Source organism: Macadamia integrifolia, chromosome 6, assembly GCF_013358625.1.
Source record: "Macadamia integrifolia cultivar HAES 741 chromosome 6, SCU_Mint_v3, whole genome shotgun sequence".
Lineage (NCBI taxonomy): Eukaryota > Viridiplantae > Streptophyta > Magnoliopsida > Proteales > Proteaceae > Macadamia > Macadamia integrifolia.
This window is the reverse complement of record NC_056562.1, coordinates 5,314,581-5,327,967: the sequence shown is the minus strand read 5'-3', so window position 1 is coordinate 5,327,967 and position 13,387 is coordinate 5,314,581. Positions and strand designations below refer to the sequence as shown.

At 38.4% G+C, this 13,387-nt stretch overlaps 1 protein-coding gene across 2 annotated transcripts; it reads right to left on the bottom strand.

Annotated features, from left to right (window-relative positions):
• Window positions 1-3,530: 3,530 nt before the first annotated feature.
• On the bottom strand, window positions 3,531-10,454 carry LOC122082538. 2 transcript variants are annotated; one of them, XM_042650171.1, is made up of 6 exons: window positions 10,238-10,454; window positions 10,067-10,109; window positions 8,568-8,588; window positions 4,946-5,114; window positions 4,475-4,774; window positions 3,531-4,364 (listed from the first exon to the last, which is right to left on the bottom strand). In XM_042650171.1, exons 4-6 carry the CDS (start codon window positions 5,087-5,089, stop codon window positions 3,717-3,719), a joined length of 1,092 nt encoding a protein of 363 aa, XP_042506105.1. In that variant the 5' UTR covers window positions 5,090-5,114; window positions 8,568-8,588; window positions 10,067-10,109; window positions 10,238-10,454; the 3' UTR covers window positions 3,531-3,716. The 2 variants fall into 2 exon arrangements, with proteins under 2 accessions (XP_042506105.1, XP_042506104.1); XM_042650170.1 differs by lacking the exon at window positions 8,568-8,588 and having other exon boundaries at window positions 10,238-10,449.
• Between the last annotated feature and the right edge of the window lie 2,933 nt (window positions 10,455-13,387).

The following is a 13,387-nucleotide window of genomic DNA, read 5'->3' as shown; positions in this document are numbered from 1 at the left end:
TGCTTGTCAGTAGGAAGTCTTCCATGCATCAATCTCCACCCCATGGTTGAGTATCCAGGTGGGGGATTCTTTCTCCAAATTAGATTTTGCCATGGCATGATATTACCTGGTTTTCTGATACCCTCCCACGCTGAGCCTATAGAGAAGACTCTAAACGACGTTCGAGACCAGCAGCAGAGATCGGCTTCTCCCCCCTGGGTAGATCTTCACTCTCTGCATTAGATCAAATATCTACCTGAGCTCCACCGATTGCACATCAGGGAAGGACCATGCACCTTCTCGAACGAAGTCACAGACCTTAGCATTGAAGCAAAGGTCATGGGTATCCAGCAACTGGATCTCCTCTAGAACTGACTTGGGACCCCACCACTTGTCCTTCCAAAAATTTGTGAGAGTACCATTCCCGATGATCCATCTTTCACTGTCCGCCACGAAATCCCACACCTTCTTGATGCCCAGAGCGATGGAAGAGGAGCTACCACCTCTTCTCAAAGTCCCATCCTTCTTCACCAGGCGAGCCTTAAGAAATAAGTTTGCTTTGGATTTATCGTGTTTAATCCTCCAGGCTAACCTACACACCATGGCCTACTCGACCATACTTGGGATCCAGATCTGCAGCTTCCCTACTCGATACTTAGGAGTTGATATTTTTAAAGGGAGAACTAAAAAGGAGGCCTTTTTACTTGTTTTGGACAAAGTAAAGAAGCGCCTTGCAGGATGGAAAGGTAACCTTTTATCTATGGTAGGGAGAACTGAGCTTGTCAGATCTGTCATCGTAGCTATCCCAAACCATAGCTTTGTTATTTATTGGTGGCCTTCTGCCCTTCTGGCAACTATGGAGAGGCGGATGAGAAACTTCATCTGGACGGGGGAGGTGGAGTCAGGAAAAAAAATAATTGTTAAATGGGATAAGTTGTGTAAGCCCAAGGAGGAAGGGGGGTTGGGTATCAGGAGATTAAGAGATACCAATATCAACATAGTTAGAGTTCTACTCTAACTCAGTCTTATCTCTCCTATCTAGTAGGAGTTCAATTGGTCACTAACTCTTGATCTCACAAGGACTCGTACTTGACTAGAATCCCACATGTACACAAACCCTATCCTTACATAAGAGTTTGTCGTATAGTCCAAGTCTATTGCATGTGATATTAGAAATTGACTATAACTCCCACATGTGATATTAGACTCGTAACTACACTACATCTTCTCTCAGATAGAGTTTCCATCCAGATTTGCATTCCTATCTTTATATATAGGACCCTTGTACTTCAGATATGAGCTAATGAAAAGATAATCAGACTTCCATTCTCAACACCCCACCTCTACAACAATGTCCAGTTCATGTCCCACCACTCCCAGCCCCTTTCCTTCATTCAAGGATTTCATTTCCATTAAGTTGTCCGACTCTAACCACTTGGTTTGGAGGTTGCAGTTGATTTCATTACTAGAGAGTTATGATCTCTTCTCCATTGTTAATGGCACCTCTATCTGCCCGCCCCCAACTATTAGTTTATGTTCTTAACTTATGGTTGTAGTGAAAGTGCAAAGATTCTAGCTTTCATTGTTCGCTTGTGATTGTCATAGAAGCATAAAATCTATGACCTTTTCTTTTCCTTGAGGCTGTGTTTGGTTACCAAGAAAAGAAAAGAAAAGAAAAAAGAATCAAGAAGAGAAAATAATAGAAAAGAAAAAAGAGAAGAAAGAAGAAGAAAATTATACTTCCCTAGTGTTCGTAGGGAAAGGAGAAGGAAAAAAGAATAGGAAGGAAATTAAAATAAAATAACCCTGAAAAAAACCATTGCAATCTGTATTCCATCACTCTTTTTCCTACTTTTATTATTCAAGACTTCAAGTATTCAACTCTGACAACCTGCCTACTTTCCTTTGTCTTTTTTGTACTCTCTCTCATCTTTAGCATTGCAAGTTGGAAAGATTGCAGTAGAATGAGTCAGCTCTCTTCTTCATAGCAATAGCCCTTGAGATTTTGTTTAATCTGATTTTTGCTCTCTATGAGTTTTCAATTTTTTTGCAGGTTTCTGATTCACGACATTATCTTTGGGTCCTCTCTCTCATGGTCTAGCCATGGCAGCACTGAAGGAGCTGCTCCCTCTTGTAGTCTTCCACATCATCCTTTTATGACCACTCGTACGACCCATGGTTCAAGCGGTGCTTCAATTCCAATGAAGCCGAGCGTTTGGCTGCCATCTCACGGCAACGGCAAGAACCCCCTGTTATTCTCATTTTTGCCTCTCCTTTCACCCCCACCCTCTGTTCAGCTGCCATCTCAAAGCGAAGACTGAAATTTTCTTCCCCATTCCATTTTGACGCCATGAGAAAAAAGTAACATACCCCGAGTAGAATTCAGATTTTTGTCAGAGAATCTTCTATCGGTACAAAACCATTCCAAACCTTGGGAAAATTTGTCAGACAAAAATATAGTACAAAATTCGTACAATTTTCTTTTCGAAAACCTAGCATTGATGCAGCTTGAACGATGGAGCTACCAGTTAGGGATTCTTCCGTACCCTACCAGGAGGTGTGGCTCTCCATCAATAATGATATACAATTTTCACTATTTTCACGAAGCAGTTTTTACAAGTGCAGCTTCCTCTCATGTGTCATCTAACAAGGAAAATAAGCATTATTCTAAAGTCCTTCCAATGACCTAATTAAAGGTTAAAAATGTATGCAAAAGTAAAGCTCATTGGCTCATTCTTATCCAAGTAACTTAAATTTGACTCAAATGGAAATATCTCAAGTAATTAATTGACCGATAAATTACATACACCTTTCAGGCTTTCACATCCTTTCTTGAGTACATAAGCGCTAACAAAGGCAACCAAATTTTGATGAAGGACTGGAATTTTGCAATAAACATGCAAAGGGCAATTCATGTCAAGCAGCTTGAAACTTGATTTTGATTGCATTATGAGTTGAGACAGTTGCAAGAATAGAAGTATCATCCAATTGAGTTTTTGGGAGAAAAAACTAATTGTTCAGGGCAAGGGTGAAAATACACAAAGGAGGAGGAAACAATTACCAATTACCATGTCAATGTAATTAATATTATATTATTGCCTCGGTTTCTTTTTCTTCTTCCTTTTTTCCCTTTTTTCCTCCTTGAGTTCCATCCTTGGCAGATCACTTTCTTTTTTTTTTCTTTAAATCGATACCTACTCTACAAAAAGGAGGGTAAAAGCCAGAAGGCATGAACATGAGGCCTCTTGGTGAACGTGGGCTTAGAGCACTACAGCTTCACCAACTGCGCTAATGAGAGAATGAAAGCACAATTTGGGGCTTCAATTAAAACTTATGAGTGGAAAACTAAATCGAGATCTCAAAGTTACTACACAGAAGTGGAATCGCTTTTTGTAGAACTGAAACTGATCGTTTGGGATCCGTATGAGTTTGCTGTTTGATCCATTATTAAAAGTGAATGAAATCCAGTTGACCTGTCAACATTAGTAAGACAAAGATGTTTGTTAATGCTTTAATCACTTAATAAGAGAATGATATTGAGTTAGAAGAAATAAAACAAATGAAAACATAAGCATAGATCATTATAAGTACGAATATGTTGTTTTTCTTTTATTCTTTCTCTATTTATTTTTCTTTTCCCCCTCTTATCCAACTGCAGCCAATGATATCTTCCTACATGTGGAAGTTTAGTCTTTCAAATGACTGCAACCAAATAAGATGGCACACAGCATTCAAAATCAGAAACAAACATCAGCAGAGGAAGTCTCAGCTGGCTTGAGTGGAAGCAGTTCCCATTTCATCTTCTGTGCCCCACACTGTCCAGATGTAATGCCGCCAACAACCAGCCCTGGATTGGGATTGCCAGTGACACCTATGGTTGTCTCTCTTTGCGACAGCAACTCTGCCCTCTGAGCTACTGCTTTCAGGCGGATACGCTCAGCTCTGGAACCAATAACCTGACCTAATATTGAGGCTGCAATGGTGAAAGCCATGGCCGTCTTGGGCATCAGAACGGACTTCCTCAACATTGCTATGAATGGCACGGCTGCATGCACTGCCACAAACCATGATGGCGAAAATTTACGCGTGTGCTCCCTCCATACACCGAGTGGTACATTCGCTGCCATGCCCAATACACCAATCACAAGAATCTTTGATGATAAAGCTTGGGGACGGAGGGTCTTCACAAAGGATGTACGAGCCAGCGCAGCTCGGGCTGCAACTACTGCAGGTGGGCACTTAAATTTCATGCTAGAGGGTGGTTGAAGAGCATTTGCAACAATTGGCAGAACGTGGCTCACAGCTCTGTAAGACTTCGCAATTGGGCAGTTGCCAGTCTCTAGCCATTCATTTCCCAGTGACTCATGGCTTGAAGAGTTATTACCCTGAAGATACAAATGAACATATGTCAGATGCCTCAGTAGATTAAATCATTTGTTATCTCGATATGATACAAATCAGTATTTTTAACCATGAAGGGATAATGTTAATCCACCTGCGTTTCTGAAGAAGGTTTCCTCTTGTTGGATGACTTGGATTTCCTTTCTTGGTTCTTCCATATCTCAGAAAAGGAGTTGAAGCTGAAGGGACCTCCTGGCCCAAATGCTGAGAGACTGATAGTAGCGGCTTTCGCTGCTAAGGGATTAAAAGGGGCTGCAGGCACAGGCTCCATATTCTCGGAATGAGAATATGACCTCCCTGAGAGGGGGACAACACCGTCCTTACCATGGAACAGCTTAAATGCCATATCAAAATTAGGACCATCTTCAAAGATTGGACCTTTGGCTCCCCGTCTCTGAAGAAGAAATATAAATGGATACAAGGTGTACAGCAACTTATCATCATACATAACCAAATGAAAACAATAAACTCATACAACCGCAATGTTCCACAGTGATTTTGCATAATTCTGGGTAACCGAAAGACTACAAAAATACAACATAGGATTCAGCATAAAGATACTCACAGACAAGGGGAAATTCCTTGGAGAGAAGGAAAAGTTGGTCTGTTCGTTAATGTTCCTTAGAAATGGACATTTTTTAATGTCAGGAAGATCAAAGCATTGCTCATTCAACAATGTCTCTTCACTTAAACCTTTAAAGAACTCCATGTTTCCTTTTGCAGACCAGATTAGACTGTAAAGAGAAACAGAAAATAAGAGCATATTTTCTATAAGCCCATTACAAGAAAATTAGTAGTTTTATGAAATACAGTAGGAAAGGGAAATTGAGAGTCCTAACATTCACAATAGCCATGAACAGAGAAAGTACGTTTAATTTTTATGATCAAATCAACCACTGAAGAATGAGCAGAGATCCCTAAAGTACTTGAGAGAAATCACAGGAGGAAAGTGGGTGCCAACAACGATATTTAGATTTGTTGTTCGCTTAATGATGAAATTTTTTGGTTTGATAACCTACATTTAGTCAGCCACCTCACCTCCTCAATGGATCAGTACTCGGATATTAATTCATTCGATCACATTTTATAACTTAAACTCATGCCAAGAATAGAAAAACAAATATTTTGACAGAAAAAGTAATGATTTAGCATCATAAGAGAAAGAAAGCACATGTAATTACATATTCAGTACTGTCTATCCAAGAGAAGATTCATATATAAGTTGCCCAATTTACTAATGTTTTAAGGTCACATAAATGGTCCAAAAAATGCAGAACTAATTTACAGAATAGATGGTTTATTTCCTTGAAATATGTTCATTGGTGGTACTGATATATAGAATTCTTGTTCGTTGTGGTTCTGAATCCAGCTCTTGAACAAGAATGAAGGTTAACTTCATCAAACATCACTTTTGTTCCCACATCCCCTATTCAAGTGCTTCAGCATTAATCTTGAACTAAGTCATACAGTTATGTGTTTTTAGTTTCTTCAGTGCATCACCTGAAACCTTTGGCCCCTATCCTTTTAAACCAACCACTTTCTACATTTGTGTTGATTTGCTTGATTTGCATGGAAGTGGGTGACCAAGCAAAAGCATGTCCTCAACATCTTCTTTCTCTTCTTCGTGTTGCTTCTCCTTCAATAATATGTACAGTGGTTTCAGGTCAGAAAACCACCATTTCCTTGCAAAAACCATCCTCATGATGATTTAAGAAATTTATTATAAACAATTATAAATAAAAAAATATTAAAAAAGACTGTTGCTTTACAAGAAACCACCTTGGTTTCTTTTCTTGACTTTTATGATAACAATGATTTCAAGAAATAAAACCAATCTTACTCATAAACCACCATGTTTTCTTTCCTTGAAAATCGGGTCTAAAGAAATCCATTCTAGTTTTGACAAAACCACTTTCCAATTTGTTTCTTTTAGAAAATCAGTCACTGTTTCACCAAAATCTCACTTGGTTCATTCACTCTATTATACAACCTTTGAAATAGGTGAGGGAATTTTATCTTCAATTTGTGGTAATTAATTTACGAACATTACACTTTGTACAATGCCTAAACCCCTCCGATATAAGAAACCCAAAGAAAAGGCGCTATCGGGCCTACTTAGATACTAATTTAGGTCTGATTATTAATAAGAGATGAGAATCCAACTAAGACTTTGCGAAAATGAATGGGGAGAGAATTACGTAAAATAAGATAGAATTATGACATGCCACGGCACCATGCAAAGTAATACTGCAATGCTCTAATGGTATAAAGAAAGGGAAGAAGCTCGTGGAGAAACTACGAGGGGGTGTTGACCTGGTGTTTTTGGTTTGGTTTCACCTAGGTAGAGAAAAGAAACCTGTATGAGCGCAACCGAAGTGCCTAAGATGGGCTCTGCAAATAAACAAGGTTGAAGGACCAATCACGAACCACAAGGTGCTATGACACTAGAGGATGGCATGGCATCCCTAGCTACCAATAACAAAGTGGTTTGCCACCAAAGAAATGGAAACCATATAAAGACCTTGCTTATAAGGAGACACTCCAACACTCTCCTACAAAATGAAATTTTAGGACACACTCCATGCTCTTCTCCATCCCCTCTCTCCCTCCCCCCTCTCTCTCTCTCTCTCTCTCTCTCTCTCTCTCTCTCTCTCTCTCTCTCAAGAACTTTTAAGGGCCAGCATTGGGCATATGAGGCGCTTGGAAAGATTGTATACAGAGAGAGGATGAAGAACTTGGAAGAACACAACATTAAAATGGGAGAAATAAGAACAGGGCATTAAAATGAGAAAGAAGAACATTAAAATGGGAAACAAGAACATGGAATTAAATGAGAGAAGAACAGGCATTAAAACAGTACAAGACATCATTGTTTGTGGTAAGAACTTGGAAGCTGTTGAGACATTTCATCTCTTGATGTAGATTTTGTACATCAAGAACTGATTTCAGCTTGGTTTTGGTTATTCATTTGGGATACAAGATAGGCTATAGTTGCTTCCTGGTATTTTGCATTTCTCTACAGTTTTTTGCGTCTTTTTGATGATAAATTGTGTTGATGGAAAAACATTTTATTCTATGCTTAAAGTCTCTTAAAGCTCAATTTTCATTGTTCATTTGCAACAGTAATGGGGCTATAGTTTCTGTGATGTATTCATACATTTCACTATATTTTTTTACACTTTCAATAATAAATTGTACAACAACAACAACAACAACATCCAACACCTTATCCCCAACTTAATGGGGCCGGCTGCATGGAGATTCCAAGCAAGGATGAGCATGAGGATCCATGCAAAAAGAATGACAAGTAATGGCTAACTATAATAAGTGTTGGTTGTCAACCTAACGCACCCCTAAAAATCAGCCACAGGCTTGTAACGACAAACTATAACCATGGATCTAAGATTCACCTATAATCTTGATTAATGTAGTGGTTTGACAATCAAAGCATTGGGCAGAAATTATATTGCTTGAGCATCCGCAGGGACCATCGCAATGCTATGTTTTAATTAAACAGTCGGATTCCCCTTGTCTGTACCAATTCTGAGTTGACTATTCGACCCTTGTGCCCAGCTTGAGCACTCCGCCGACAGCCGATGGGTTTGGGATTGGGACGCCTGTGCCCAGACCTCAGAGCCAATCCTTTTCCCGAGGTTACAGATCCATTTTTTCGACTTCCCTTGCCTACATTGTTCCATCGACCAGAGGTTGTTCACCTAGGAGACCTAATGCGGTTATGAGTACGACCGGGCATGGTCAACACTCGGTCCTTCAGATTTCAAGGGCCGCAGAGGCGGTCAGGACACCACTCAATGTTTCAGTGATAAGTTGTGTTGTTGGAAAAGAATATAGTCAATGTTTAAGTTGTTACCTATTAATCACCTAGAAGGTTTTGATACTTTTTCCATCATTTTCACATGTTTCAGGTTTGGTTATTATTACTAGGATAAATCTTCTAAGAACAGCCCACCTTTATAAGGTTATCAATATGGCGAAAATATCTATGACTTAGCAGATGGGGTGGCGCCCAAATTTTGTGGACAGGTAGGTTCTAGGCCCCCTACTCACACGCAAAATTTCATCAGATGATAGTTAGCCAAATGGAAAAATAGATAAATGAAAAAGAAAACAAATAGTAAGTGTTTCAAAAAGAAAAAAAGGGGAGGGGGGAGGGGGGAGGGAATTACTTGATGCAGGTCTTCCATCAGCTGAAATGCACATTACCAATCACAGCCAAAATTAGTGTCGCCAAATAATATTTACCACTTGTCTCACTTTTTCTTCATAAAAATAATATAACTAGAGGCTTGAAGAGACAGTGAAATTTTTTTTCTAACCAGAAATCAAAGAATACCAAACTTAGTTAACTGGTAAAAATTATGCCAATTAGCCATGGATCAATTCTTCCAATTAGATCTGCAAATTTAGTTTCCAATGCACAACTAATAGCTCAACAGTTTAGTCGAAGGAATTCTTTAGCCACTTCAATTCCCAACACAGAAATTTTCAGCCAAAGAGACACCTCCACCTAGTGATCAAAAGTGATCTACTCCAACCCCTTTTCATCAATTCCAAAAAGCAAAATCCAAAATGGTAAAAGTTCTGCCTTCTTCTTAATTTTTTTTTTTTTTTTTATCTAATTTAATTTTCTCTGCATCATCCTAAATCATGTGTTCCCTTGCTATAGTCATAGACATATAATATTTTTTCCAGGTTGGCTCTTACATTTTTCTTTTTTCTTTCTACTCCTATTGTGACCGTAAGACAGTTGCCAATTCTGCTTATTATACTCCACCATTCTTGAAAAAAGTCAACTTACAGTGCCTAGTTCTCAAGTCACAAATTAAACTTATCTTAACAAGTCCTAAATAAACAAAGCATGTTTATACTGGACCAGAATATATAATCATTTTAAGGCACTCGAATGAGGTCCATCTCTAAGAAATCTCCGAAATCCTGTGGACAGAATGCACTTGAATGAGGTCCCCTAATAAGGACTCTTTGAGATCCTGTGAATAGAACAGTTCAATAAACAGGCTCCTACAGGAACCGATTCACTAGGAAGCCCCTCATGTAGAAGTTCCGTCCCTTAATCGGTTCCAAATAAGCACCCATACCCATCTTGTGTTGGCATGACTACCCTCTTTTTACGCTGATCCATTGCTAAAAAAACTAAACCTTCACTCAACATAATCAAAAATTTCAAACATTCTAATACCAGCTCACAATGTACATGGAAACTGTACCTATGTCTCCTTCCTAGCCTTGAATAACCCCATTTGGATTTCAATCTAACTTCCCCTGAAACTCCACTACGACATACCAATTATCAATTCTAAGACAACTCCTGATAACAGTACCACATCATACCCCAATCTTTTGCTATTTCCACATCACAGAAAGTGCATCTTCGCTTATGAGGGAAAACATTCTGAACCAAATTAATACCCCTAATGAGTTAACAAGGTTATGATACGAACAAATTAAAGAGAAATTATAATTACTAAAAGTGTAAAACCACAAAACCTCCTTAAATCATCAAGCTTTCTTTTAAATCACAAACCCACATATCAATCATTCTTTCCTCAAACCACAACGAAGAAGCAAAAGTTTTAATTGCAACCACTCATTTGTCGTCGAAATAGGGGAGAATTCAAGAAAACTAAAAGATCAGAATTTGACTTACCCGTTCCAATCTCTCAATTGATGCTGGGCTCTATTGCTTGAATCTGCAATAAATCAGAAGAAAAAAAAAATTGAGAAAAACTGAAACCCAAAACACAGATTAGATCAAAACTAACAGAAAAAAAATATATATATATACAAAAACTCGAATAGAGAAGAGGAGACGATTTACCAGAAAATCTTCCTAACCAAAGACGTGTGGAGAACACAGATTTCAGCCTCTTTTATAATTCCATTAGATAAATAAGGGAATGGGGTAATAAATGAGGAATGAGCTTATCTCAATCTTTGGATCTGTATGAGATGATGAATAAGAGAGATCTTGGTCGCCGTTGAACGGGAGACGAATTGTGAGATTTCCCTATTTAGAATCAATTACATATCGTATATAGCCGTATAAGGTATAATACGAAAGAAATACAAACACAGCTGTGTAGCTGTGTCTGTGTCTGTGTGTGTCTGACTTTGGACTTTACAAAGAAGAAAAAGAATAATGTCCATTTCTTTTGCGGTTTTGGTGGTGGTGGCCTGGTGGTGGTTGAAACACGGTGTTTGGTACAACGAATCATGTGGACTTTGGAGATTCACGTGGCTTTTATGTCACATGCTGAGGGTATTATTGTCATTTTATTTCAAGTTTTATGTGGTCAAATCATGCAATAAAAAAAAAAAATCTGCACTGTTTTGTTGTTTTGTTATTAGGAGAAAAGAACCCAGTCAAAAAGCTGAAAAATAAAAATAATAAAATTTGTACATCATCACACATAGTTGGGTGTGAAAAGACTCACTTGTTGAGAGTTCCGTGAATAATTTCATGCTCAATTGTGTCCGGGTGTGAAAGGTTAGACTAATAGGTTCTTTTTGCTCATTTTATTATTGGGAAAAGAAGTGTGAAAATCATCTGCAATGCAATTGTCGCACCGACGGAGTGAGCAAGGAGTGGCTGAGAGCCCCTTGGGGTGCATGCCCAAATGCTCTCAGGTGTCCAATGCTCACAACACCTCACAGCTTGTTGTTGAGGATGAGGACTCGAAAAATAAAGCTACCTAATAGAGTAGCATATGCCTAGACAAATGGAGAAGTGGACTAGGTTGGAAAAGATGTCCATGCCCCGATTCCACTATCCCATGTGTTTAAAGCATATGTAACACTATCGGGTATTGCTTGTTCTCTCTTAAATTACTTTTAAGGGAGAAATGACCTCATGTTCCTCTATGGATCTGTTAGAACGGTATCGACCTTGATCAATCCCAATCCTTGACCGATCATCTGATAAGGTGTAGGATTAAAATGATAATAAAAAATATCTTTTGTTAAAAAGCAGAGGTATATCCATCTAATGTAGTCCAATCCAAGGTGATCTGAATAGATATCAGTCTTTCAATCCTGAGATCAATTCCGAGTTTTAACACCTTAGTGCCAAGCCCTAGACACAAGGATAGCGAAATGACACACCAACATGGTAACAATTGCATATCGGCCATCCCATAAATGGATATTGTATCAGCATGGATTGATATCGGATCATCTATATTGGACAGCAATACCCTTGAATCGTGATGTTCCAATGATATAGCATCGGCTAGATATTGAGATAGCGAACACACAAAATCAGTATAGTTCGCCAATATGGGTGATTTGATACGATACCTAGAACCGTGCGCCCCACCCTCTCAAACCCAAAAAGATCCACCCTCCATTGATATTCCCATTTGCACTCCCTCATTGGCCTCTACACTGCCATAGGAGCACGAGATTAGAGAACATTCTTTTTCCCATTTTTAAAAAGGAAGAATTCTCTGCTTGAGAGCACGGTCCCTGCATTAAAACCGGGGCTAATGGGAGCACAAATTTGCCTTCTTTCCAATTTATTGGGCATCCAGATAGTGATCCAAGGCTGGGAGGACCTCGAACACATATCCCAATACATGGGTGCGTATACTTAGGTCCTCCATGTGTTGAATCACTAATTGGGTGACTAATTAATTTAAAAAAATATTTTTCCATAACAGATGAATACTTCCATCTTTTATGGGATATGATAGTCATTTTGCCCCTTTTAAGTCTGTATGCAGCCGCTGTACTTTGGGATAATTTTTTTTGCCATTTTAAAAATGTGGAATGTTGACCTTTACACGCATAATGATCCAGCCACCTTCCTCAATGGAACGTGAGTCATGATGTAATCGAGGAATGCCATTAGCAAAGTGGTTTAAAAATTGAAGATTTAGTCAATTTGAAACACAATTGAATATATCTCAATCATAGCTTTTAAAGCTTTTGTATGAAATCGAGTTTCCTAAGTTGACAATTTACCAATGTAAAGGTTCCTATTTTCCATCTCACCAAATCCGACCTCTGGGATAACATCATTGCCTTTTTTTACTTTTAACTTTCCACTATGTCCATTTTCACCCACTCTTTCTAGGTTACAGTTTGACCAGTCAGTAGACTCAGTACAAGCCCATCTAAAAATTTCAAGACTTGGGTTCGGCTTTACAGCCCATGGGCTAGGTTAGGGCTGGCGTTTTCAAGGCTACAGTCGCCAGGTCCTGCCCAGGAAAAAGTAACCCACATAATAATGCATCAACATGAAATAATTTTTGACTCAGTTTAGTTGTAAGGGGAATTAAAGGAAAAATAAGTAAAATTTTCATACTTAAAAAAAAGGAATGGTTATAATCATTACCCCATGTGATAATATCATTCATTTCAAATCATTACATATTAAGTAATTTATACAATTATAAAGGATCACATGGGGTAATGATTTAAAAAAAAATCTTTTTTAAGTATTAAATTTTTGCTTCCCTTCCCTTTACCGCTTGCATCCAAACATAGCCTATGAGAAAATATATTCACACAAGGACTGTCAAAATGAAAATTGGAGTAAGGAGAATGAACACTGCTATGGTCACATAAAGAACTAAAACTACTATTAGAAAGAGTCTTAGGAGAAAAAACGGGATTAATCCTTATTTAAAAGAGACTTTTGGGAATTGAAAGATAGGTTGTTCAAAGGAAAAATCTATGAAAGTTTTTTGAGAAAAATCCAAACTTGATAAGATCATTGGTGTGGTAAATCTCAGTATCCAAAGACCATTGTTGTGAAAATCAAGTGCCTTCACTTGTCCATCAACTGTAGATTAGAAGGTGTTGATAATTTGTGCTTTATTCCTATCTACCCATATAGCAAGGTTTTTGTATTTGTGAGTTAAAACTCTTATCATTCGCTTTCTGAAAGTGTGAAGGAATGATTCTCCGAAAAGGTATTGGATTGAAGTTGTGATCCCAGAAAACAACTCCATGAAAGACTCGAGTG